The sequence below is a fragment of the Lepidothrix coronata genome, unplaced genomic scaffold (genome assembly GCF_001604755.1).
Source record: "Lepidothrix coronata isolate B3197 unplaced genomic scaffold, Lepidothrix_coronata-1.0 Scaffold94, whole genome shotgun sequence".
NCBI lineage: Eukaryota > Metazoa > Chordata > Aves > Passeriformes > Pipridae > Lepidothrix > Lepidothrix coronata.
The window spans coordinates 3,338,573-3,364,254 of NW_016690274.1; the positions used below are offsets into that span (position 1 = coordinate 3,338,573).

Here is a 25,682-nt window from a genome sequence, read left to right on the forward strand (position 1 = left end):
GGTCTCCTAAGGCTCATATAAACCCCACGTAAGGCATCAAGTCTGGCCACTTTGTAACATTTTTATGGTGTTTTCTAGGAGAAACCTAGCTGCCTTATTCCTTATCAATCTCTTTCAGAAGACTTGCTTCTTAAGAAATGCAAAATCTGAGCCTCAATTATTAGAGAACTCCAAAGGTGATGAATTTAACATCTCTGTGCTACAGCTGTAGCTAACCTTTTCCAAAACTACTGCTAATAATCCCTGAAAGGTTAACATCTGAATGCATTCTATTATGCTGATTACCACACCAGGGACACCATAATGAACAAGAAAACACAGCCCTATTCTGGATTGTCCCCTTCACATAACAAACACTAGCATCACTATTTGTCATGGCCCTGCAGCACCATCCACACAACATCACTGTAACTTGTGGAAGTGGAATTTATCCTCTGCTCAGACATATACCTTTGGCATACCTGGCTGTGCAAGTATGTGAAAGCTTTCAAGAGAAATGATAAGTAGATGCTCAGAAGTGCCAGTGAAGAAGCAAGACTCATACAAGCATGTGTTTGCTTAGCATCCTAGAAATGAGATAAATGATGAGAGTTTGTAGGGCTATGGACATATTTAAAAATGCTTCATAATTATAAACTGCTTTGATTTTCCTAACAGAGTTGCACTTTGTAATGTAGTGAGCAAAAGTTTTTCTTCATTGGTACTTCATTTAACTCCAGTTTTGCTGCACCCAGATTACACTCAAGTTCTAATTAAATCCCTGACTTGATTATCCAGTAACCTTGGGTTACTGGGTAAATCTTATTAATATAACTCTTTTAAAAGGAAATAAAATTAAAGCAGGCCTTTGCAAACTCTATTCTAAGTGCAAACAACTTTATCAGCTTAGAAAACTGACAGTAGCTACAAAGTTTCGCCAGTTCTCAGATTTGTTTCTGAAACTCATCTTCCTAGGTAGCACAATTCTGTTCTGCACACAAACAATAACCGTGGCAACCCTCAAAAAGAAACTATAGCAGATAAAGAATCCTGAAATAAAGGGCTATTATTTTCAGACACCTATTTAGCTTAAAGGAGGCCAATATATCAATGCCTTGATTCAGTAACCAGCTGAATGTACTTAGTTCAAGACTCAAGATAAACGCTACAGCTCAAAGCTCACTCCAGAAGAACAATCACTAACGGAAATCAAAACTTCACGTGCAGCACTGCTGAACGTGGGAGCTTTAGAGGTGCACTACTGAAGCTCTGCTCATGTTTCATCTGTTTACGTCACCAATCCACTTAACACACCTAAATGCCCCAAAGGGTGTGCCAAGTGCACAAAGCCATGCAGTACACAGGCTTTTGATATATAGGCAAGTATTTGTTTAATGTGATCAGATCCCTTAGGATGCTGCAAATCTGCTTCCTGCATTTTAGAAAATATCTAAGTTATTTCTTAGAAGAAATACTTCTTCCGGAAACCTGAGTTTGTATTAAGCAGAAGTAAAAATGCAAGAAATGGAAAACTTCTTCAAAGAGGAACTTTCTTTCCCCCCTCACAATACTCACAAAAGAATGAAACAATACAAGAGACAGCGGTAGAGTAGGCTCTTGAAAAGGAGACTCCTATTATATTAGCAGAAACATGATGGAAAACAGCAGTTGGAAGTTTACAAAATGCTGACTGGATTACATTTTATTTTATAATAAGAGTATGTATCATGTAGACTGACTAACTGCTGAGGTGATGCTCTGGCAACACGATATTCATGTAACAATATACACAACTTCAAAATAATTACAGAGTGACTTTATTGAGCGCTGCATCAAAGCCCAGAGGTAATATAAAAAATTCAAACATGTAATTCACTTTGTAGTCATATGAATTAGTACTTACAGCTATAAAAAAGTAAAACCCACAGTATAATTACAACAGCTCTCTCTAAGGGTCTGGAAAGTTATATAACAATTTACTTGTCAGTTCAAGGAGGCTTTTTTTTTTTTTTTGTTCCACAGTTAAAGAAGATCTCAAGAATCATTGTGAATGGAAGAAAGAAGAAAAAGTAAGTTTAACCCAAAACAAACTTGCATTACAGTGACCATCAAGTAGCTCTGCAGAGTAGGTCTGCCAGTCTCAGGAAGGGAGCCATTTAACAGATAGCATGACAAAAGCCCAGGCTTCCATCTTCAGTGGTGGATTTGTCTCCAGGTAAACCTTTGCATCATTTAAAAAAATTAGGCTGGATAACATTACTTGCAGTGTCAACAATCTAGGGATCCACCCAAAGGCCTAAAATATTCCACCTTTACTGAGCCAAATCCAGTATAATTTTGCCCATTTGCCAAAAATTTCCCAGTCCACATACAGTTTGCTCAGATGAATTATTCATGTCAAAGAGATGTGTTCCCAGAAAGCAATCCATTATCTTCACAGCTTCTGGAAGCAAGTGACCCCTGTCCTTACATATGAGAAGGACCAGAAGTGGACGCCAGAAATGGTTTCTCCTTTCTGAGCAGACACTAACCTGTAGTCAGACAGCACTCCATGTTTATCAGGTGAATGAGGCCAACCAACACATACAAAATTGGTAAGACTGTGTAAACAATTAAACATTTGCTGATGTCACACATCTTTATATAGCATCACACCCTCTCAGTGCAACCTCTTCATTTTTTTTCCTGTCCAACTGAGACAAAATCATAAAAATTTTAAAGAATGGATTAATGGGTCAAAGCAATGGCACATTCTACTCACGAGGGGAGGATGATACTCATTAGGTACCTACAAATCTGAGAGCTGTCAGCAGTCATTTCTCTCCAGTATCTCTCCTCCTTCTCTAGTGTCCTCAAAGATTACATATGGCATGTTAGAAGTCACATTCTTGCTTGCTGCATGAAGAATTTCTTACATAACTTGCTGTACTAACAAATTCCAGAGTTTTGTTAACCACTATGCATTTCATTTTTAGCTCATCTTCTACCTTTTCCAGAGAACACCTGCTCTCATATTGTGGGTTTCATGAAGATAGGTCAGATAGTTCAGTCATCAGCTTTGAGATCTTAGACACACTGGATGCCTCTTTTTAACTGAGGTCCGTCACACGCCTGCCATGGCCTACTTAAAGGCAAATTCAAAGTCCACTAAAAGATTACCTGTGCCAAACCCAAGGTCAGGAACTGCTGCACAAAATTTCATTCCAAACAAGTATCAACTTACTTTTAAAGCAATTACAGTGAAGACTTGCTAACACAAAAGTATGTCAGCAGAAAACATGACTGAACAATGAACAAGGGAGAAAACAAAATAAATTACTAGCTAACCTCCTTCTTCCTCAGCTAAAGCACACAGATCCAGTTACATAAAGATTCACCTGCAGAGTGTAATGATGCTAGACAGAGACAAGCTTTTGGAATTAACCAACTCTAAAGCAGACCAGACAGCATGGTCTTCTCTATGGGTCACTGAAAATACACTAGAAACTGTAAGAAAAGGTAAGGGTGAAGTTGCTTTGTTTTCAAAATTTAAATGCAGCGGAGCATTGAAAATAAGGCAGAAGAAGAAACAGAAGATTATTCTGTTGCATTTTTATTAATCCACTAATTTAATTGAAAAAGAATGACTTTGCTCCCCTCTGCCACAAACAATGCATCTCATCTGTTGGACAGATGACATATTTGGAAGACTAAGTTAAAATGTGTTCTCTAACAATTCAACATCCCTAAGTACCAAAATAAATTGAAAACATAAGCATGGAGCACAAGCAGAAAAAGGCAACTTGGTTGCAGACAGTACTCAAATTTATTAAGACTAAAGAAAAGCATTACTATGAAGTGTCTGCTAAAGCTTATGGTCCCTGACATGTCTTAAGAAACAGATCTGTAGAGCCAAAATCAAAACTTCCAGTAATTTTTCTGTGAAGAAGCCCTGTACACTTACAAATCTAAAAAGAGTTCAGTTCAAAGCATAGTAAAGTTTCTCCTCTAAGTCTTAGATCAGGTTCTATTACAAGATACTCTGGCTATAGAAACTACAATAATATCAACAAGAACCTGGGGAATTTACAAAGAAAAGGTCAAAGATGCAGTTTTCAAAGCTTTGGCTGCATCCTATGAACACAATTGGGTTTGCTCCTTTTATACTTTACACCTGCATCACTTGCCTACAACAGCAGCTTGAAGCAGAACAAAACCTCTGCTCCTGCAATCTGCTGCACAAGACTCCCCACCACAGAGAGTGCAGAACCAAGTTTATTTCAGGTATGTGAAGTTTCAGCAATATTCAAAATCAGCACATATATACAAAGAGTCAAACAAGTTGGTAGAGAGCAGATGCTCTGTTTACTTAGCCGTTTCAGGTGCTCACTGATGTTAGGCAGCCTCTGGAGGTGTGAGTGGGACTCCTGGCTTTCATCACTCAGCAACACTTGCTTCACTTAAACAATGGCAGCTCAGCTCTGGTTCCTCTCAGGGATGAAGTAGGTGAGAGGGAATCACCCTACCAAATGGATAATTACTTGCGGATGGGGTACAACCATCACCTGCATATTAATCAAATCTTTTCCTTTCACCCTTTCTTAAGATAGCGTGCTTTTCAACCCCTTCTTCATTCTTCCTGCTTTCCTCCGCAGTTTGCAACTTGTTCACTTCTTTTGGGACCAAAATTAGATATAGTGCTGTATCTTGTCTCCCTGGTGCCAATGAGAACCGAACAGTTATCGTTTGTGTCCTGCAGACATCTCTTTTTAGTACATCTCAGGATGGAAATTTAGAAGAATCAAAGTATATGGGGCTATCACTAGTACAGACAGGCATGCATAACATAGAGCTATCACTCTTTTTCTTCTTTACCCTACATGAGTGCATGCAGATTACAGCACAAAAAGAACTGGAAGGCCCTCATTAGTTTTTTTATGAAAAGCAGCATATTTATTTCTTACTTCTCAAATTAATCAGATTGTAGAAGTTATCTTTCTGGTATGCACTTTATCTCATAAGAAGATAAAGGAGATAAATTATTTAAGGACGTAGTTCACTGATACTGGTATTAGTTGAGGGAACTAGCATGAGTTCAGGTAGGTTAAGAATTTTAGTGTCACATTAATTACCGCATTTTCCACTGGAAGGTTTTCCATGTAATATCAGAAAACCTGTAAGCTGCAGAATTTGTGCAAGACCGATTTTAACTCCAAAGAAGCAGTCTCATGCTATATGTAGCTTGGAACTGTAAAGTTTAAAACTGCTGTTTTTCCTCCAGAGCCCAGGGTTTTGTATGCTCTGATACGCTCAGAATACACTGGCACAGTTATTCTCTGTTTAAGTAGTAAATCCTATCACATCCAATGCACATCTTTATATTGGATATTTGCAAAATACTAAGCCTAGTTTTAAAACTTTTTATAATACTTCACAGCACTGGTGATCCCTTAAGTAACCTCAGTACCTTACGGCAGTCTCTATCCTTCCAATGCAATATTCATGAATTCACCCTGTGAGCCAATAATATTTGATTTGAATGTGGTGAGTGGTAGACTGAATAATGTATTTCTCTGTATGCACTTGTCTTTCTTCACATTAAGGTTTAACCCTTTTGTACGTATTGTGTTTGACTATTAGGCAACTCATTAGTGCAGCAACTCACGGTTTCACTATTGCCAAGGATCTGTCATGATGCATTTCAGTTTGCCCTCTTGCCCCTTACTTAAGGCCCTCTTTCTGTAGCTCCACATTTCATTTTAATGTTTTCAGCATGCTTGTCTTTTCCAATGCACTTTAAGCAGACACTTTGTAAGTCAACTGCAGTATGAAATAAAGGTTGTTTATAGCCATAACTGGACTTTAATTTGTAAAACAGGCCAGTTCTGCTGAACTGTAACCCACATGCTTGTTATAGATGAGCTAGCTCTGAGGTGCTCTCGCTTTGCATGCTCAGAGGAACTCAAAGAGACTGAATTTCCATCACAGCTCCTACAGGTAACAGATTCAAATCTAGTTCATGACAAGATGTCACAACCTGGAAGGAACAACACCAAGAAGTACCTACAAGAGGGACAGCGTGCTGCTGGTCAACTCTTACAGCAGAACCAGAACAGAGCAGAAATCACTGTGTCATCCAAAATGACTCAAAGGCCCAGAATACCTATCCTGACAGACCACAATCCACATCTTGAGTCACAAGTGGATCCTGTGGTGTTGGAGATGACACCTCAGAGGCAATAATGGAGGAGACCTAGTGTCAAGTGCTCCCATTTCACTCTTCTGGCTGACTTGCTCAGGCAAACCAAACCTCATTCCTGATGACCAAGGCATAACTCCTTGCCATTCCAGTGGAAGGAGCTTCTCCCTGTATCCACTCAAAATTCCTAATAGTGCCAGCCACAAAGGCCTCCACACTCCCTCAGGACAACAGAGTCTGTGGGTGCTGTCCTGAGAATTACCTTTTCACATAACTGCAGTGCCCTGCCCTTGCATTACTTGCCCAAATTCCTCTTTCACTTGAATTACCATCACTCTCACACAGACCCCTTCAGTCCAGTCACAACACCCTGTCCTCTTTGCCTGATATTTTGGCTCTACTTTTGACCACGTGTAGGCATGTCCACAATCACATTTCTGATTAAAGCTCATGGCCCTTATTAGAGCACTTCACTGCTATTCACCGTTTCCTATACTAAATCTTATACTTTTGTAAAGCCTAAGTACAAAACTTCCAGAATCTACCAGTTCACCTTCAAAATCATGAGGCTTTCAAAATAATACCAGAATTCTTACTTGGTGGTTGGCGGGTTTTTTCAGTTTTGCAAGTCTCCACAGCATCCCAGGTTTCAGACTTTTTTTCCCTTCAAACATCACATCTAGAAAAAAACCCCTTTCAATTCAGAATTTAAGAATGCCATCAACAAATAAAAGACTCCTGATAAAACCATGAGTGTTACTCAACTGAGTCACAAGGCTTAGCAAGATTAACCAAATCAATTGTCACTTTCAAAAGATACTCTGTTATGCTATCCCTATGCAGAATGCCAGACTTTTGTTTTTTCCACTGAAGGTCTAGGTCATCCAGACCCAGCTGTAATTGGACTTTAGTGTTATAATCCAGCATTTCCTAATAAAAAGATAATGAAGGTAGCCATGACTGAGTAGCCATGACCTCCTTCTATGCTATGCTTGTTTATAAATACCTTCCTGTCATGGAAAGAATGGAAAGAAGATGGGAATGTATTGGAGAGCTGGAAATTTAAAACTGTAATCTAAGAGATATTCGTCGCATACTTTGAAATAATCGGCACAGATTATCTGCAGGTTAACAAAGATCAAATCAGAATGGATTGTGTTCTAAATTTCAGTGAAAGCACAGAGTTTTCCTAGCTTCAGAAACGATTTAGGTAGTTTTTTAGCTATGGTAGGTGACATAGGACAAAACCTACAGATTGCAAAATTAGAATTAGAATCTTTAGAATCTTTCTGTTTTGTGTAATAGTAGGTAGGATGTTGTGTGAATGCCAGACTCAAGCAAAATTTACATTTATTATGCACACAGCCTGAAAATTAAAGTACCAACCAAAAGACAAAATACTTTCTAAGCATCTTTGAAATTAGATGGATGAAAACTGCAGGCTACTGTTGTTCACAAAACCTGCATCCCTGTTGTGTCCCAAAGTCTTTCAAAATTGAGAGGCTTAATAAAAAGCCAGTTCACTACTGTTTAAATTTTTGCAGGACATCAGCATGCACAGCATCCCTCATAGATTTATCTTCTTGTGACAGGCAATCTGGTTGTAATTTCCCAAGCCTCTTTGTACTGTCCATTTACTTTCAGTCAGCCTCTCCATTTCAACATATTTCTGATATACTATAAACTGAAGAAGTATTAAAAAGTAAGAAATCATCTTCTCTGTTTCGGTAAATCACAGAATAAAGTGATTTTTTGTCCTTAAGATTCTTGAGCAATAAATTAATATGAACAAAACAAACAAATTAGTGCTCCTGTACTATTCAAATATTTTTGACCCAATTCACACTTAATAGCACAGATTCAATTCTAGCTTTTGGACAGATCTCCATAATACTAGTCTGCTATATCATTCTCCCCCTGCAGCTTCAGCAGGATTACAAACAATTATGAACAACAATGGCAAAATCTTCTGGAAAAATCAGAGTTTTCTTTCATTGAGATACTGCCGTTTAGAAGAAAGGAGAACACAATTTTAAAAGAACACAAAATAATTATTCCCAATACTTCTACAACTATTTTGCACTATGTGCTGGTTTCGACTGGCGTAGAGTTAATTTTCTTCACAGTGGCTAGTATGGGGCTGTGTTTTGGATTTGTGCTGAGCCCATTGTTGATAATATAGTGATGGTTTTGTTATTGCTGAGCAGTGCTTACACAGAGCAAAGGCCTTTTCTACTTTCCAAGAGGACTGAGGGTGTATGGGAAGTTGGGAAAAGACACAGCCAGGGCAGCTGACCCCAACTGACACATGCCATATGACATCATGGTCAGTATATAAAGCAGGGGAGGAGGAGGAGGAAGGAGGGCACATTCGGAGTGATGGCATCTGTCTCCCCAAGTCACTGTTACATGTGATGGGGCATGAGTGGGCCACTGTGTTGCTACACACTTGGTTGACGGCTGGGTTTAAATCATGGCCCACTGCTTCTAATAAACTGAGGGAAGTGGAGAAATATTTTATGGTTTTTTTTAAATCATAGTATTTTACTGAGTGTACTAGGCTCAAAAGCTGAGTTATACTGTAAAACAGTGCTTCAAACCGTAAGGGGATCTTTGTGGTTAAGGCACTTAGTGAATTCTCTCAATATTTTATCAGCCAGATAGTGAGTCTGGTAAACATAGGAAGTTACTTACTCTATTTTAGCACTACTAAATTCTGACTATTTTTAATAGCTGAAAATTTGCACACTGGATGATCATCTCAACTCATCATTTTCTAAGTAGGACAGATTTTTTTAAATCACTGAAATCTTTCCCACCCTGTCCTGGATGGACTGCTTCAAAGATTATCCACCAATTTTTTAAGAAAAGCTAAACAGAGAATTTTAACTGTATAAAAAACACATACACTACTATTCGTGCCTTAAAATCCCTGGTAGGCATGTACTTAAAAGGAAACAAATCTTGCTTGCTTTTCAGTGTTTTGGGTGGGGTTTTTTTGATTGTTTTTTGTTTGTTTTAAATCAAGCACTTCATCCCTAACAAATCAATCACTTAAGACTGTAGGGGGCTAAAGGGTTAAAATCGTGTTCTCATAAAGGCTGGCTAGAACTAAAACATGAGTCCAAATGAAAAAGGAAATATCCACTAAAAACAAACCCAAAAACAAAAACCAAAAGGAAAAAACAAAACCCGCAAACTAAAAGAAAAATGCCCAGCTCCTGGTTGTTATTTTAATTGATATCAAAATACTTGGAAAAAATAAAAATTACATAAATTTGATGAACATAAAAACTCAGTGTAAGGAGGCAGAGCTGAAATCAACTTTTAGTAAGTTTTAAAGTCAAATAAAAAATAATCTGCTTGACAATGGTGGTGCTATGTCAATGGTTGGACTTGATCTCAGAGGTCTTTTCCAATCTAAATGATTGTACTATTCTATGATAGCCTTGCTCCATAAAGAAAACATGAACAACTAGCACATAAGTACTAGGTTAGAACTGAAAGAATGGTGAAAAGTGTTATTTATGCACTTTCCAGCTTCAAACCAATAAAATCAGATCAAATTTCCGTATGCATTTTATTTCTTTGCATTTTGACCTCATCTGACCTCCAACCATTTTTTTATTCACTTACAGCTTTGAAGCACTGTCACATATGTGCTAAGCACAGGGCTCTGCTGACACCTAAACAGCTGCCAAAAGACACTGGGTCCATGACAGGTATCCCAAGGGAAAATGATCAAGAAAAGGAGAATAGACTACTTGAATGTAATTTATCTGTCACCTATGTGCACAGCCCACTTACACATACATATATCAGCTCTGCTGAAAGAGTGACATAACCTAATGCTCTTGCCAAATTCCAATCTATAACAACAGTAGGTTTGATAAAGTTTGCATTATTTTTCCTCAAAAGCCAGTTTCATCATCTTCTTGGAGAGAGTATAAAAACCTCGAGAAGATTTGATGAGGAAATGGCATAAATACTGGAACAAAGTACACCTGCTTTATTCGCTGAAATGCTCAGACATGAAATATGTCAAGTGAACACCATTAGTCACTAATAAACATCAATTTCACATGTGTTCTAAAACCCAAGCTAGCATCATATATAGCCATCACATAGACACACATCTATAGAGAAAGTATAAACAAATTATCTCTTTAAATTCATATTTTCAGATGCTTATTAAAAAAAGCCAGGAGGTAGTGAGATAGAGATTTGAACTCGGAAAGAAGAGTCAATTTTCACTGACAGTGTAGAAGGTTGTTTGGCTCAACTTTATTGCTTTTTTATCTGTCACATGCTAACATCAGCAACACCAGAGGTGTGCTAGGGCTACTGGAGGTTGCCTCTACCTTCAGGAAAGCATATACAGATCTGTCTGAGAACTCATGAAAATCTAAAATTAGTCAATCTTGTGAGGTCTTTGGTGCCTAAGGACAAAGAAGAGTGGCCTATGCTAGTGTATTGGGCTTGCATGGCAAGGTTCTGATAGTGGGGAGAGGACTAGCGGGGTGGCTTCTGTGAGAACCTGCCAGAAGCTTCCCCCATGTCCCAGAGAGTCAACGCCAGCTGGCTCTGAGACAGACCCACCATGGGCCAACACTGGTAGAAAGGTAGAAACACCTTTCTGATAACATACTTAAGAAAGAAAAAAAAGTTATTGTGCAGAAGTAATTGCAGCCAGAGAAAAGAGGAGTAAGAATATGTGAGAGGAACAGCTCTGCAGGCACTCAGTGAAGGCTCAACTGACCTTCAAGGGAGAACCAGAACCACATCAGCAATATTCATGTACAGAAGTGAGCAAAGCTTTCATTCTCTGCTTGCACTGAGAAAATTGCTGTTGCCACCTTTTGTAGGAGGCGTGTCCAGGGTGCAGGGGAGGCACCCAGGGCAGGGAAGCCCAGGGGACATGTGCCGGAATCGATAATCTCATTGGTTACAAGGTCACATGGTTTTAAGGGATAAAAAGAGTTTGAAATAAACTCTCTCTGATCACCACCTCAGGGGGGAGCAGACTCCATTTTTTTACTACATAAAGGCCCAATGCAACGACCTTTATTTGAAAAAAACAGACAAGTACCCTGATCTCCTGAAACGTGATGATGCTAATTCCTTATTCTGTTATTTTCAGTTCTTACACTAGGAAAAAACCCCACATGTTATTAAAAAAAATCCTAAGCTTTGGCACCTAGCCATGACAAAAAGCCAAAACTAATATGATTTCTAACAAAACACTGGAATGTACTCTGCAAAACAGCTATGGTCCAGTGTGTATCAACTGTTGCTGGCCTTCCACTGCAGTTAACTACACACTGCCGATATTAGCTACTAGTCATTTCAACACCAGGCAATGAATTGTTGTTCATTATCTGCACTTCTAGTTTTTAAGCATTTTGTCATAAAATATTTTAAATGCTGGATTTAGGATTAATTTCTTCTGACGTGTTTTTATATGTTGAGCTAAAGCATGCATAGATCTATAACCATCTATTAGTTTAAATGTAGATAGTTATCTAGTCATAAGAGTAGAGGCTACTTGAAAGACAATGACAATTACAGTGAATTTACTATTAGTTTCACTCGCATCTGCAGAATTCACAGTTCAGGGATGAAGCTGTTAGAGGGCAATAACTGTAATATGCAATGGATGATATTTACAAAGCAAGAGCATCTTTGTTCAAAACATGACCTTAAGCAAATACCAGGAATTATCGGCCCTTTTTACCAATCCCCACCCATGTTTTGATTAGAAGAATGAAAAACAAAACATGAAAATCACCCACTCAGGAATAAGCAGGCTTGTCCAAGGGATGATCAAAATGATCCATCTTCTTTCAATGTTTTTAAAACACAAGCAAATACATCAAAAAGCAAAATACTTGTAACTTACACAATGCTATAGCCTGTTACTCCACTGAGCTTATCACCAGACTTTCAGGAATGAGGATGAATACAGAGGAAGCCCACAAACTTTCCTGACTGTAAGCAGCTAATCAAAGAGTACCTACAAAACCAATCAATTGCATAGGTATCTAATCAGCTGGCCTTTCTACAGAGAGCTGAGCTGCAGTTGGATGAGGCTGTGTGATCACACCACAAAATTACATGTTTAGATAGGCAAAAGATGTTTCCATAATGCAAACAGAAAAGTTTCCGGCTTGGATAAATCTGTCCAACTGGTACTGCCCATTGGAGTATGGATGTCATCCACCATTAATTGGTAAAGCAAAATTCCCGAAGTACCAAAATTTGACTACAGTTTTCAAGGTTGAAAGCTCTTATCTAGATGACAGCATTTTCTTTACTGGAACAGCTTGGCATTTCTGAATGCTAATGCAAGCATGAAAAAATATAGGTCTGGAATAAACATTGCTTTACTTTTCCAAGTTGAGTGTTAATCGTGGAGACCTGACAAACATAACGCTTCACTCCCTGCAGGCTGCTGTATGCTTGGACAAGAGAAGCAGCTGGTACACAAAAATACACAAAAGCCAGAGGTGCTATTCCTTAAAATAGATTTTAAGTGTGAAACATTTATTTAGCCTTAGAATTCCCACGTCCAATCTCAGTCAGTAACGATAAACATAACAGGTTGACTTTGTTACTTCTGTCTACATCCATTTTTGTAACAGTGTAGACAAAAAAATGAGTAATTTGCATTGAGAGGAAAAAAAATCAGATGTACATCATCCCTCTAAGTGAGCTGTCTGAACTTTAAGAGTGTAACAAATACCCATATACCAGCTGAAAATTACAGATTTCATTTGCACACAAACTTCACAGAAAAAGGTGAAGAAACCCAGACTGCTGCTTGTTTTCACTGATGACTAAGCTAAGTTGAATTGCTTTCCACATTACCCTCCTTCTGCTGACCAAAACCCAACTGTTTCACCATACCGATGTACACATGTGGTTGAGCATTTCAGCTCAAGGCCTGGTGGCTCAAGATGTGATTTCATGGTTAGTTGAGCAGAGCTGAGTGAGGACTACCACCAGAGATAGCGGCTATTCGCATTCACCCCATCTTTAACTAGTCACTTCCACCTGCTGCACTAGCATCCATGGTAGGCTGCATCAATGAAATAAATAATCTGTTCTCATGTATAGTGCATTTCTGTACTACACAAAAGGACTTAAAATAGCCTTATCTGGAAAGACAGGCACAATATAGTATCAAATAGTCTTTTAGAAAATAAATCAGGGTAAAAGAAAGGAAAACAAACCAAGAGACCCTACATACCTGTTTCCACTCTTCTCCTATTGAAGAAACCATCATGATGCCCTTCCTAACCAAAAATGTCACGAGGTGCCATGATGATGGGAACAAAAAGTTTATGCTGCACAATCACACATGATGGGAACAGTGAACTCTATCCCTATAGAAGGGCTCATTACTCACATTCATTCAATTTATCCTACGGACCTGCTTCAAAGCATTGCACCTGCAGCAGAGCCCATGTTCACTTGTTTAAAAGCTGCCTTGTTAGATCCAGATGCAGTGCCTTGTATAAATGTGCTGACAGACAAAACCACTAAAATCCTGCCTCCCCTTGACTCAATGACAAAAATTCCATTAGTTTAATCACACTGAGATTTAACCCATGTTATTTATAAATGCCCGAAAACACTTGAGGAAAAATATTGAACAGGGTAAATGCTGTTGATGTAAACTCAGCAATGTTGCCTGGCACACAAGCAAACATACAATGAGTTAAAAACAAAAGCCAAAAAAGCAGGGAGAAATCAAAGACAAAATAACAGCAGCTTACCTTTTGAGGGGGTGGTCCGTGGTCATCCAAATAAGTGGAATTTCCTACAAAAAGAAGAAGGATGGAGATAAACAAAAGCCATCCAATTCAAAACTTGTCAATTCATGGAACCAGTGTACCTCTATCCCATTGGTTTTGTGGTGTAAAATAATTCAAGGAAAATATATTCACTCTGCTTTAATTTTTGATTGACAAAATTAATTTGTTTTGACTACATTTGTAATAATAGATTAGATGCACATTGTCATTTTAGCAAAAAAAATTGCTCAAGGCAGCTTTAGTTAATCAATCACAACTTTCAACTGTTTGCATGACAAACACTGTCAGCTGCATCCTTGCACATTTTAAGCAAGTGAGCTCAGCTAACCTCAAAAAGATTTCTTAAATAATAAAGTATCAAAGGCCTTTATCGAATTTTGGTCTGATGGAGTTGACAAGCATTCACTTATCTCTCTTCTAACATGTATTTTCCCCAACCTCCAAGCTACTCATTTGTTCCCAAACAGTATTGATTGAATGGGAGTTGCATTCTGATGTAATGACACTTGCCTTTTCAAGATGTTCTTTTTATTCAGATAAAAAGCTTCAGAAAAAAAAAGCAGCTTCTAAACAAGTGAGTTGTCAGCTACAATAAAAAAGGCAAGAATTTCAGCCTTTTTACCCATTCCTTGCAAACACACATTAATATATAAAATACACTCTCCCACATACACATAGTCTGTCTTCTCTGCAACTGTTCTTCCTGAACCCTTCTCCCAAAGGATTAATCAGGAGCTTTCCCAACATGTCCCAGCAGATGATGAAACCTTGCAGCAAGGCTTAAAGCTCCCCTTAAGCCACATGTGCCTCTCCTCTCAGACATCTTCCTACCAAAGAAAGCAAAAATACCTCTGCCCTAACCTTATATCAGTATGGAGTATGACAATAATTTTTACAGGTGCCTAATACACATCCAAATGTCACATGTGAGTATCTCCATTCCTGAAGTGTTGGATGGTGCAGCAGAAATTGCCTCTGGGGTAACACAGGCTAGTAAGAATAAAATATAACTCAGTACACAAGAGCTCTTCTTTTGTGAATTTAGCCAAAAAAGACGCTGTGTCACACTGTTTTTCAGAATGTCAGAAAAAAACCCTGAGATTTCTGGATCCAGAAAGCAGGAAGGAGACATTTATGTGCGAGTATGACAAATTTTAATGTACAACAAAAAGGTGGGACTACGTTTCAGAAGTATTTTGCATATTATTTTTTCTCTGGTTTTCCAGCATATGTTATAAAACCATGAAAACTTCAGTCAAAAGGCTTCCAACTCATCTAAATATAAGTCTGAACACCCCAAACTTCTTCTTTTACAGATGTATATACCTTGATCTTGGAAGAGTTTGTACTGCTATAAAAGCCTGAACAGTAACTTTTTGATAATCTGAAATCATGAATCATTTTCTGAAGCACAAGAAACTCATCTTTCTATACATTTTACACAAATACCCATCCTTTGAATAACACAGTTGCTTAATTTAATGCCATAGATAATATGGCTGATTCCCTACATTTAGGATAAATTCTTTATCCATTCCTCTGATACAATTCTAATTGCCAGGGAAGTAATTCAATTCCCAGACTGCTAACAGAGTAGTGTATGGCTTTCTGTTACAGTAGCTATTCCACAGGCAGGGAGATGGACTTGAAAATAAGCATTTCAGGAAAACCCACAGTTACATCTGGGAGGAGAGCAAAGAAACTTCTCATTCAGCATTTACCTTTTACTGTAGAATCAGGCTGTTACTAGTTCCTAGCAACTTTGTCCTCTTTGTAATTAGGCAAGTGGAAAGACTGACACTGCTGTCAATAAAAGCATTTCTTACAGTTTGTGTCAGAAAAATTGTTTTATTTTGACTGATGATAAAACAAGTGATAGTGTTGTCTAAACAAGTTAAGATATTAGAAATGTCATAAACATTATATGAAAACTACTAACTTGTTAGAAAGAGTAGCAAAACTTTGAGTTTTCTAATTGATATTAAGCAGTATATGGTAATAATAATATATTTTTTCTTGTCTCTCCCAAAAATATACAGTTTATGCTTACTTATATAAAAAGGAACATTACTGCATATGTATTAACTATGTTTAGCAATCACCTATTACAGCCAATTTTGCTGTAGAGAAGGATTTGAATTACCAGTCATAGTTTAGACAGCATCTTATAGAGCAGCATCGAGTGTCAGAGTTATACTACAGAAACATTTTTTAGGTACTTTAAAGAGCAAACAACTTAACCAATTTCACCATTCTGTATCCGTAATCTATGTTCTTAGTATGCAGACTGCATTTTCCTTTTTTAATCATTAAAATTACATCAAAATGTCCCTGTGGGTTTGATTTCTGGTTTTACAATGTTGTTTTTTTCACAGCACATTTTAGTTACTACTGTATCTACTGTCTCAGTTTGACGAGAGTAGAATGTTTTGCTAAAGAGGCTGAGTTATGAGGTAGACCAAACTCCTTTCTCTCAGCAACTGTAAATCCAAAATGAAGGGGCTCTAAACGAGGAAGTGTGGAAAAAAAGAAGAAATAACAACCCTTTATTAAAAGATATATATATATACATATGTTGGCAAGAACAGTAACAGAACACAAAAGCAGCTAGACAACAGTCCTGTACCCAAAAGTCCCATTCAAACAAAAGAAAAGGTCTGAATACTTCTCTGTCCTTTAGCACAGTTCTAATCACGGTCGGCAGGGGGCGCTGTTGGGTCGCTGGAGGTGCAGAGCCTGCAGTTCTCCGTGTTGGCCTGCAGGGGGCGCTGTCAGGCTCTGGCAGTCACCGTGTGGGAAGGGGGTCTGGGGGGTGGACTCGGATCGCGGGAGAAGCCGAAAAGAAAATGGAGACCCTTCCCCCAATGGAAGAAGTGGGAAAGGAAAGCAGTCCACCCTAACGGAACTCACTGTTGTTCTCAGATGACGGTGTTTCAAGGCTCCTCCTTTTTTCTCCCAGTGAGCAAAAAGCTCTCCGATGAAAACACAGCAGGTGCGGGCTGGAGACAAACATAGCTTGCAAGCTAGCCGAGGCCAGTGGTCAGGGCTGACCAAGACGAGAAAGCCAGAAAGACCGGCCTCTAGGCTTTTTCTCCAAATGCATGCACGCAAACCCTGTCTCCGTTCCAGAGAGAAAACACAGCAATCTGTCCTCTCCCTTCTGAGGAGGGCCAGCAATTCTCCCAAAACACCCCTCCCCCCCACCCCACCGATGGGCCATTCGGTAGAAATGCAGCTTGGCCAGCTAGGTCCTTTGTAAAACTAATCGCCCCCCTTTCCATTCAAACTCCATCTTTCCTAGAATGGAGGTAGGGGGAAGAAAAATTCCCCCCGCCTTGGATTTCTAACCTATAACACCTACTTAAAAGACAATAGTAAAACTATGGGGCATTATATAAAGTTCATTTTCATGGTAGTTGCTTGCTCAAATTCAGAAGCAAATAACTGACAGAAACTAATTGCCAGACAAACACAAGGAAATAAAAAGTATTGACTTGAAACCTAGTCAGAACTTACAAACAAAGAGCAGAGGAGGGAAAGCTTCAGACAGTCCCCATGCCCTTACACTGCCCCAAACTCCATGTGCAAAGCTAGCTCCTGTCTCCTGCCAGATCTCCTCCTTCTGCTCTTCAGGCATATGAACCAGAGTCAATCTCTGAGCCAACAGCACGCCACATCAATTCAATAGACTGAAATCTTTTGGGTTCAAGTTTTAAATGAGAATTTGTTTTCAGTAATAAAAGCGAAACCTTTTGCTCTATGATTCATATCATACCCTAAGTAATACATTAAAATAAATCGACAAATCCAGCTGCAGTGGTGTACAGCAGCAGCCTGTGAGGTACACTGGCCAGTTCCTTAACCTCATGAAGTTCAACATGTGCTCTCACTGATCACGATATCGTAGAACTGGGCTTGTTTCCACTCTGCCTGCAAAACAGGGGCCACACTACAGCAGACTTAATGCATGCAGAAATATCATGCAAAACATGCATGTATGTGAGAATATTTCTGAAAAAAACCTGTAGGAAAGATGATGACTCCTGAGCTGGATATTTACAAGTTTTATGAACTTAAGACAGGGTGTTGCTTTCACACATGGGGCCATTCTTCAGAAAATACATATCAGATTATGTTAGTTTAAAAACAAAAGAAAAATTCAGCATTCTAAATATTGTAACAATGGAAAAATACCAAAGTAAAACCAATCTATGAACTACTAACAGCTGACACAGTAGGAGGGGTTGCACAGTAAAAATCAGGGACTTGGGAATAGATGCCATAAGCACCAAAGCCACTGGCCATAAGCTCAAGTGTTTATTCTAACCATATTAACACAACAAGCTTATCTAAGATAGAGAACATTATCATGCAGTTTTTATATGCTCTGGCACACACAGTGTGTGTTTGACATCACTTAAGTGCACAAGACAAAAAGAGGCTTTCTGTGGTGGAAATGATAAAGTGATAGAAGAGAAGGTCATCTTTCCTCATTAGTAATCTTGCCCATTGCCTTGAAGCAACCTGTGGCATTAAATCATCAGGATGACTTCTCTCAAGTCCTTTAATAAAGCTTTAATAAAGATATCATTGCTCTTGTCTGCTAATCTCAGGAAGACAATTCTAGATTTTTTTTTCCTGGACAGGAGTACTTAGTGCCGCTTTCCTGTCATAGCATGAAAGTCTAAGGCATCAGAAAGAAGTCAGACAGAATAATCAAATCTCAAAACAAGTGGGATTATGCATTCCACAAACATGCTCAACAGCACACTTGAGCTGACTGAACACAGTCTCCTCCAGACTCTGTCAGAGATAAAAACAAGTTGGCTTTATTACAGAAAATGGTGAATACATGGAAGCAGTCCAATTTTTTCCATAATTTATTATCTTTGAGGTTAAGTGAATCAGCTGTATGCAAAATCTTTGGGGAAACCTTGTGGTTACATTCCTTTTTTCTTGGAATCACTGAAGTGTGGGGGTTTTGCTTGAAGCAAGCCAAGTTTAAACAGAGAAAGATGGTCAGTCACCAGGATTAAGGACAAACATTTCTGTGCCCAGTTCAGAACCACAGATAAGAAAAATAACTACAATTCTGGAAATTACCTTTCAAAAAAATTACTGGGGAGTACAGAAAGAGGAGGTAAGTGGGCTTATGTATGAACTAAAGACCCCTTGATAGCAACTGAAACAGGATAACTCCACTTGAATAATTCAGACATCATGTGGAAAGAACTGTGTAGAGACAAAGACAGAAAGCCAACATGGAAAATGTGGAGTTTTGACTATTTTCCCGGATAAGGGGTTTCCCTTGTTGGGAATCACAAGCAGCAGTCTAAGGGAGCTGGGATCCAGCTACTGCCAAATTTAATTTGTCTTGTGAAAATCCTTCTTTGTTCTCTTCACTTGGTCACCATCTCAAACTTCCAGGCGCCAGTACAACCTTTACTAGCAAATCACCCCTTACATCATCTAGTGCTTAAAGGAAAGAAACAGTTTAATAGTTTTCTGATGAGTCTTTGGTCACAAAATTGGGCTTTGGAGAACAATTTCCCCGCTAAATACCTCTAAACATTTACAACTGCACCTTCAAAATAAATGAAAGTGTGAGTGAGTAATCAGAAGGGGATAAGTTCTGCTCTGCTTCCTTCCTTACTTTTTTTCCCTTCCAGATAAGCAGTGGATATCCTCAGAAATTTCATAAGTATTTACACATCTGAAACAATAAGATGTTCTTAGTCATCAGGTCTTGGAGCCCTTTGTGGTCCAAAGGCAGGAAGGGGGCTAGGGACTACAACTTGAAAACCAGCAGCTTAGCAGAATGATGTTGCCCACAGCTCAAATCCAACCTAAACGGAAAACCCTGCTATTGCTGAGGTCAGCACAGCCATACCAGATTTTGCAGAGGAAAGTTTTTCCAGAGGTGCACAGAGAAGATTAACAAAACATAGCAAAACCCCATTGACCAGTCTGCACTGGAATACAAAATGACTAAATGCCATTTTTTACATCATATGTAAAAAGCTGTGTACCTACAATTGATTTCCTCTGTGCAAGACTAACATCCTACCAAAATTTTCATTTCTGGCCATAAAAAAAATGTAGAGTAGACATTATTTTTTAAGAACACTCCACAATGGATTTTTCTCCTTCTTTTCTTGCCTTTCAAAACATTTTGGTTATACTTAATTTTTAAAATCATAAGTACAAAAAACCCAAAAAAACCCCCCAGCACCAAACCCGTACATTTAATTCATTCTACATCGCTGAACACAATGAAGGAAAGAAGCTGGAATATGATAAAAATACCTATTTTGTTTTATTACCCAGTGAACTGAACCCTAGAAACTTAATTATGATATAATTCATATTTGTTTACCTACAAGTTTCATAGTTCTAGCACAATTAGGAGAGAAACTGGCACATATAAGTGCACATACAAGTTTTTGAAAACTTACTAGAAATTCTGCATATGCAATATATATAAAAGTACCATTGGAATACAGATACGAAGGGTTTGAATAACTGAAGGTTCTAAACCACTGTAGAGTATAACATTACATGCTTTTGCATCTACCCTCTAATGACAGACTTCCCAGCCTATAATTCTACAAGGTGAAAGGCCCATTTTAACAAATGTTTAGAAACATTGGCTAGATGAAATTGAACCTGAATATTTGACAATTTTAACTCTTGGTTAAAACTGCTCTGAAATTAGGAGAAAAATCCCCACATCTCACAAATTCACTAGGACAGACCTAGGTAGTCTGACATGAGAAAGTTCATAATCTTTCTACAACATGTACCCAACATTCTGTATTTGTCCTATACACGTATCAAGCAGTTGAATATTTTCCTTCAAGGCTCTTGCTAGGAGACTTTTCCTAATCCCTCAGTGTGAGACACTTGCATCTCGTCTTCACTTTGAAAATCTTCCACGACCAGTTCACACCAACTGTTTCTTGTACTGGCCTTTAGCACATGGAAGTCTTCATTGCCTGGTATATACTGGTCTCATCCCACTATACCTACAACACAGCAGTTATATCCCCTGTATTGGTAGCTCTCAGCCCCCTTCTACTCTTTTGAGATCCTTTTTGACCTTCTCTTTGAGATCTTTGCAGCTTCAGTCACCCTTTCTGCACCAAACAGCAGCACACCACCTGCCCAGCCACCCCTGGTGAAAGGCTGACTGCTGTCCTACTGGTTTCAACACATGCAGCAGAGAAGTGTGGGCAGGACAGGGGAAGGAGTACACTAGGCATGGCCCTCCTCTTGCAAAAAAAGAGGAGACTCCAGAAAGCAAAACTGCTATGAAATCACAGCCCCTCTCTGAATTGTATTTCAAAATGTACAGACAGATGTTTCATTTAATTGCTTTGTCAATAAACTGCTTTATTACTACTGGGAAAGGGAGAGGGAGAAAAAAAAAATTAACATCAAATCAAGAAATAAACTCAGCCCCAGCAGGTACTTTCCTGCACTCAAAAGAAAAGCAGACACGCACCTCTATCAAGACACTGCACAGAAAATCTAATGACCATAAAAAATAAGGTGCCATTAACCCAAAATATCGCAATTTTATTTTAATTCATTTTGCTTGAGAACAAAGATTGTGATCTATCTCTGTGGCCAGGCAGCTCTTTACTAAATACTCTTCAAAGCCCCATTAACCCATTTTCAGGAAGATCATTCAATTCCAGCTGAATATAGAGGGATAGTTTCACTAGCTTGGCAAGAAGTCTGTTTTAATCGATTGTCATATGAAGAAACTTTTTAAGACTTAGGGTTATTCAATTTCCCCCTTTTCCTCCTGAGTGAGAGATAGGTGCAAGATTATTTGCAAGCCACTTGCCTTCTTCAGAGAAAACCTTTTTTCCCCTCCACCCCACAGAATACATGACGCAGAGGAAGAAACTCTGTGGGACAGAAGACGGTGACAGGGCCATGACACTTTCGCTTTCAATGCACACACACTCACATCCAGAGAACAGCACAACCAACACAGGAGACCTCCCTCTGCACAACTTAAGTATAGGACTGCAACTCTGCAGATAAGCCTTCTCTTTACAAGGCTCTCCTTACCAAAGTGACAGGGACATAATGATGAAGCTTCAGTGAAGACCTTGTCATGTGCGAGGCCTCTTAGTCTCAAGTCACTCTGCCATTCAGGCTATGAACTCCAGGGAATCCATATCTGACCAGACACTTCTCAGATGATACCAGTCTCCTATTACATCAATACCACACATCAGCTCTGTTCTTTCTCAAGACGTTTTTCCAAAGAGAAGGGTTTTATTATTTAAACTTAACCCAGCTTGTGAGCTTTATTACTCTCCACTGCATTTATGCAGATATATTTCTCTCTTTTACCCCTGCACAGGCAATCTTGACAAACAGCAAGTCAATGAATTTTGAAAAACATCCAACTGGCAATTCACCAGTTGTTCAAGGAAGACTTTTATTACTCTTATTAGTATTATTAAGTACTATGCTGCAAATGCTATCTAGAACGAGTTGTTTGTTGGGCGTTTGGTTTGAAGTTCCTGTCCCTGAAGGCACATTTCCAAGAAGCTGCCTAGGTTTGTGGTCTGACCCCAGCAGCACCTTCCTAGCAGAGAAGAAATGAACATGCTTCACAGAAAATTAGTCATATACAGCTCTAAAGAACAATTCATATTTTTATTGTGCTGAAGCCAAATGACTTTTCCTTGCATGTGATTTTCACAACATTTGAGTCATATGGTTGCTATGATTTTATCACACTTCTTTATGCAGGCAGCTGCATTTAGGATAATGGACCCCATATATGAGGTAGCCTACAGGATCAAGCTGTATGTCTGTTTTTCACTTTCTTCATAGTTCAGGTTCTCTTAGTATCTGATCTCAAAAAGTACAAATGCAAATAAAAAAAGAGCCTTTTTAGAAGTCTGCCTTCTTTTCCTCCTCTCTACCAGTCTTTTGTGCCACAGGGAGTCACTGCAAAACTCTTCCCTATACTTATATACCTTTTGAAAAGCAATAGCATTCTATATAAGAAGTGGCTATCTTTTATTGCTTTCTTCTCTGAAGATTAAATTAAAAAAAAGAATTACAAATTGTTTAACCATTATTAGATTCCCATCCTCCAAAGGCTTAACAGACACAAAGTTGGAAATAGCATTTCTTGCCAAATCTGTTAGGAGCCTATAAGTGCAAAATAGAACATTTATGTAGGTCAGATAAGGAACATACTGTACCCAAATGAGCTATTTCTTCTTTATGACACATTAGCATAAAATTTTATTAATCTCTATTACAAAAAATACTGAAGCTTCAGATGGCTTTCTAGACTTCAACATGATTTAATAGAAATATTTTCCATTACTATAAAGGCTTTGGCCAAACTGCTCATTTTTCACACTATCCAGCTATCCCCTTCTACTCATGATGACATTTTAACTCCTTTCTACCCCTGTCTTAAACATATGCATTTGAGTGACAAAAAGACTTCTCAGTGTAACAGTTCTGTATTTTAGGAACTTCTGTATAGAAACTGCATGTTCAAAAACAAGAGGCAACATTTAGCAATCATAGAGCACTATGCTTGACTTAAATCTGCTTTTCTATTTCTGCATCCTTTCAGCTCCTGCAACTGTAAAAGGACAGGATTAACCCCATTCCTGTCATTCCAACCCCTTGCAACACATACCTTCTACTTCAGACTTCAGCTTTTACTGGGAAAGAAGTCATTTTGGTACATGGAATAGATAACTTAAAACTCAGTGCTTCTGAAAGAATTTTCTTCCTCTATAAAGCATTGCAAATGTCCAGCACAAACATGATTTTTAGAAAGACAACTTTTCCTGCTTTCTGCCTCATTTCTCATGATCTTAAACAAGATTCGTACCCAATTTTGTACGAGTGCATAATTTGTTAGATTGATTAATAAACATTCTGTAGAATGCCCTATAAAAAAAGGGAATGTGGTGTTATAAAAACTTAGATCTTCAGAATCTAATGCTGTCCTTATTACTGAAGCCTAAGACCCACAACACAACCTTCATGAGTTTCATCAACTCAAACATATCCAGCAGCAAATATAAACATGTCCTGATTGTTTTTCCCAGATTTGAAAGAGCAAAGATCTGGGTATTAATTATCAAGCATTTTGTACGCTTTCAGTTTTCAAAACTTTGAGTGAAAACATTTGGAAGACAAATTTTCAGATGTATTGATTATTTCTTGCTGCCTTAAACTCTCCAATCACTAAAACAGCATTCCAAAAGTGTCAGCAATGACAGGTTCTGCATTAACACCTTTATGTTAAAAAGATAACTACACTGTATGCAGTGTCATACAATCACAGAAGCAGTCCAAGTGTCATCAACCTCAGCAGAAGTCTTCAGATTAGCATTATTTCTCTCATGCTCTCTACCTGTCCCAGAAAGATTTGCACTTTCTGTATCTACTACTAACCTAACTTGTGAGGAGCTCAAACTCGACAAAGGTACTAAGACCATCTAAACCGCATTTTGACTCACTGGGATAAGTGTTTATTTAGGACTGCTCTTGGGTGCTTTGACCGCACTCATGAACTCTGAGTTGCAAACAGTCACTACTGGTAACAATTACCTAGGCGTGCTCTTTCTTTTTATATCATTTTCCTGTGGTTTTTTTTAGCTTGGAGAACCACATCAGGATGTCACCACTAAGATGTGGCAGTTTAATAGATCTCTAACTGCCACTCACCAGCCCTCCTGCAGACCGTGCTTCTTACAAGGGACATCTTAAAATATATGAAAAACATCTGTGCCATGTAGACTATGACAATATAGTAGCCATTATCTAAATTCAGCTTCTCAGCATACATATGCATTAAGAGAATTTTTTTACTATAACTACACATAACTAGATAAATATATATCAGCAAAAAACTCTGCTTTGCTTGAGTGGTTGGGAAAATTAGTTGTTTAAAAAGTTATAAGAAAGGTATTCACAAACGATATAACAGAGATAGGCACATGCTACAGACCAGTATAACTTAGATGTATTATTGCACAATATTATGTATGTGGTGTAAAATTTTTAGGACATGCTTGTCAGCCTTCTTTTTAAGAGTAACAATGATTTTTTTAATGCCAGAGCTTTATGGCAATGCTTTTAAACTTTTGCTGAAAGGTGAGAACAGGTTTCTTGTTCTAATCATATAGCAGGCACAGTGGTGCAATTCTACATTTCACAGGGTCCTTTCAGCAACAGTATTTCACTTCTACAAATTCCCATTGAAATAGAGAAGCTGAATATAGAGAGCAAAGAATTTGCAGCATACTGAAATCAACAGTCAGATACATGAAAAATGCAATTGTTTGTCCTTTATTCTGTATTAGAGTCTACATTTCTCAGAAAGATGACATAATCAATAATGATAGAGAAATCTACCAAGAGAAATCTAATCTAGAGAATTATTTATTGGTTTACATTAAAAAAAAAAGGCTTGAAGACCCTCTAGAGCCAAGCCAGGCTACTCTTTAATGTTATCTAACTATCAACAGCAACACTTGTCCTCATGATTTTGGAAAAAGGTCATTATTAACTACTATTTATAGAGTATATATTTATATTTAAAATATTAACCATTAAATGTGTGTTCTCATTTTTTTATACCCAAGGATACAAGAATACAAAAAAAATTACCTTATTAACCCATTAGAAGTATCCTCTCCCCATTA

General features: G+C 38.3%; 1 protein-coding gene across 2 annotated transcripts in view; it reads right to left on the reverse strand.

The window, feature by feature from the left end:
- UST (uronyl 2-sulfotransferase) overlaps positions 1-25,682 on the reverse strand; it is a 162,754-nt gene that overhangs the window by 86,377 nt on the left and 50,695 nt on the right. For both annotated transcript variants that reach the window (XM_017822055.1, XM_017822053.1), the window contains exon 2: positions 13,936-13,979. In XM_017822055.1, coding sequence (XP_017677544.1) covers positions 13,936-13,979 — 44 coding nt within the window. The remainder of the gene's footprint in view (positions 1-13,935; positions 13,980-25,682) is intronic.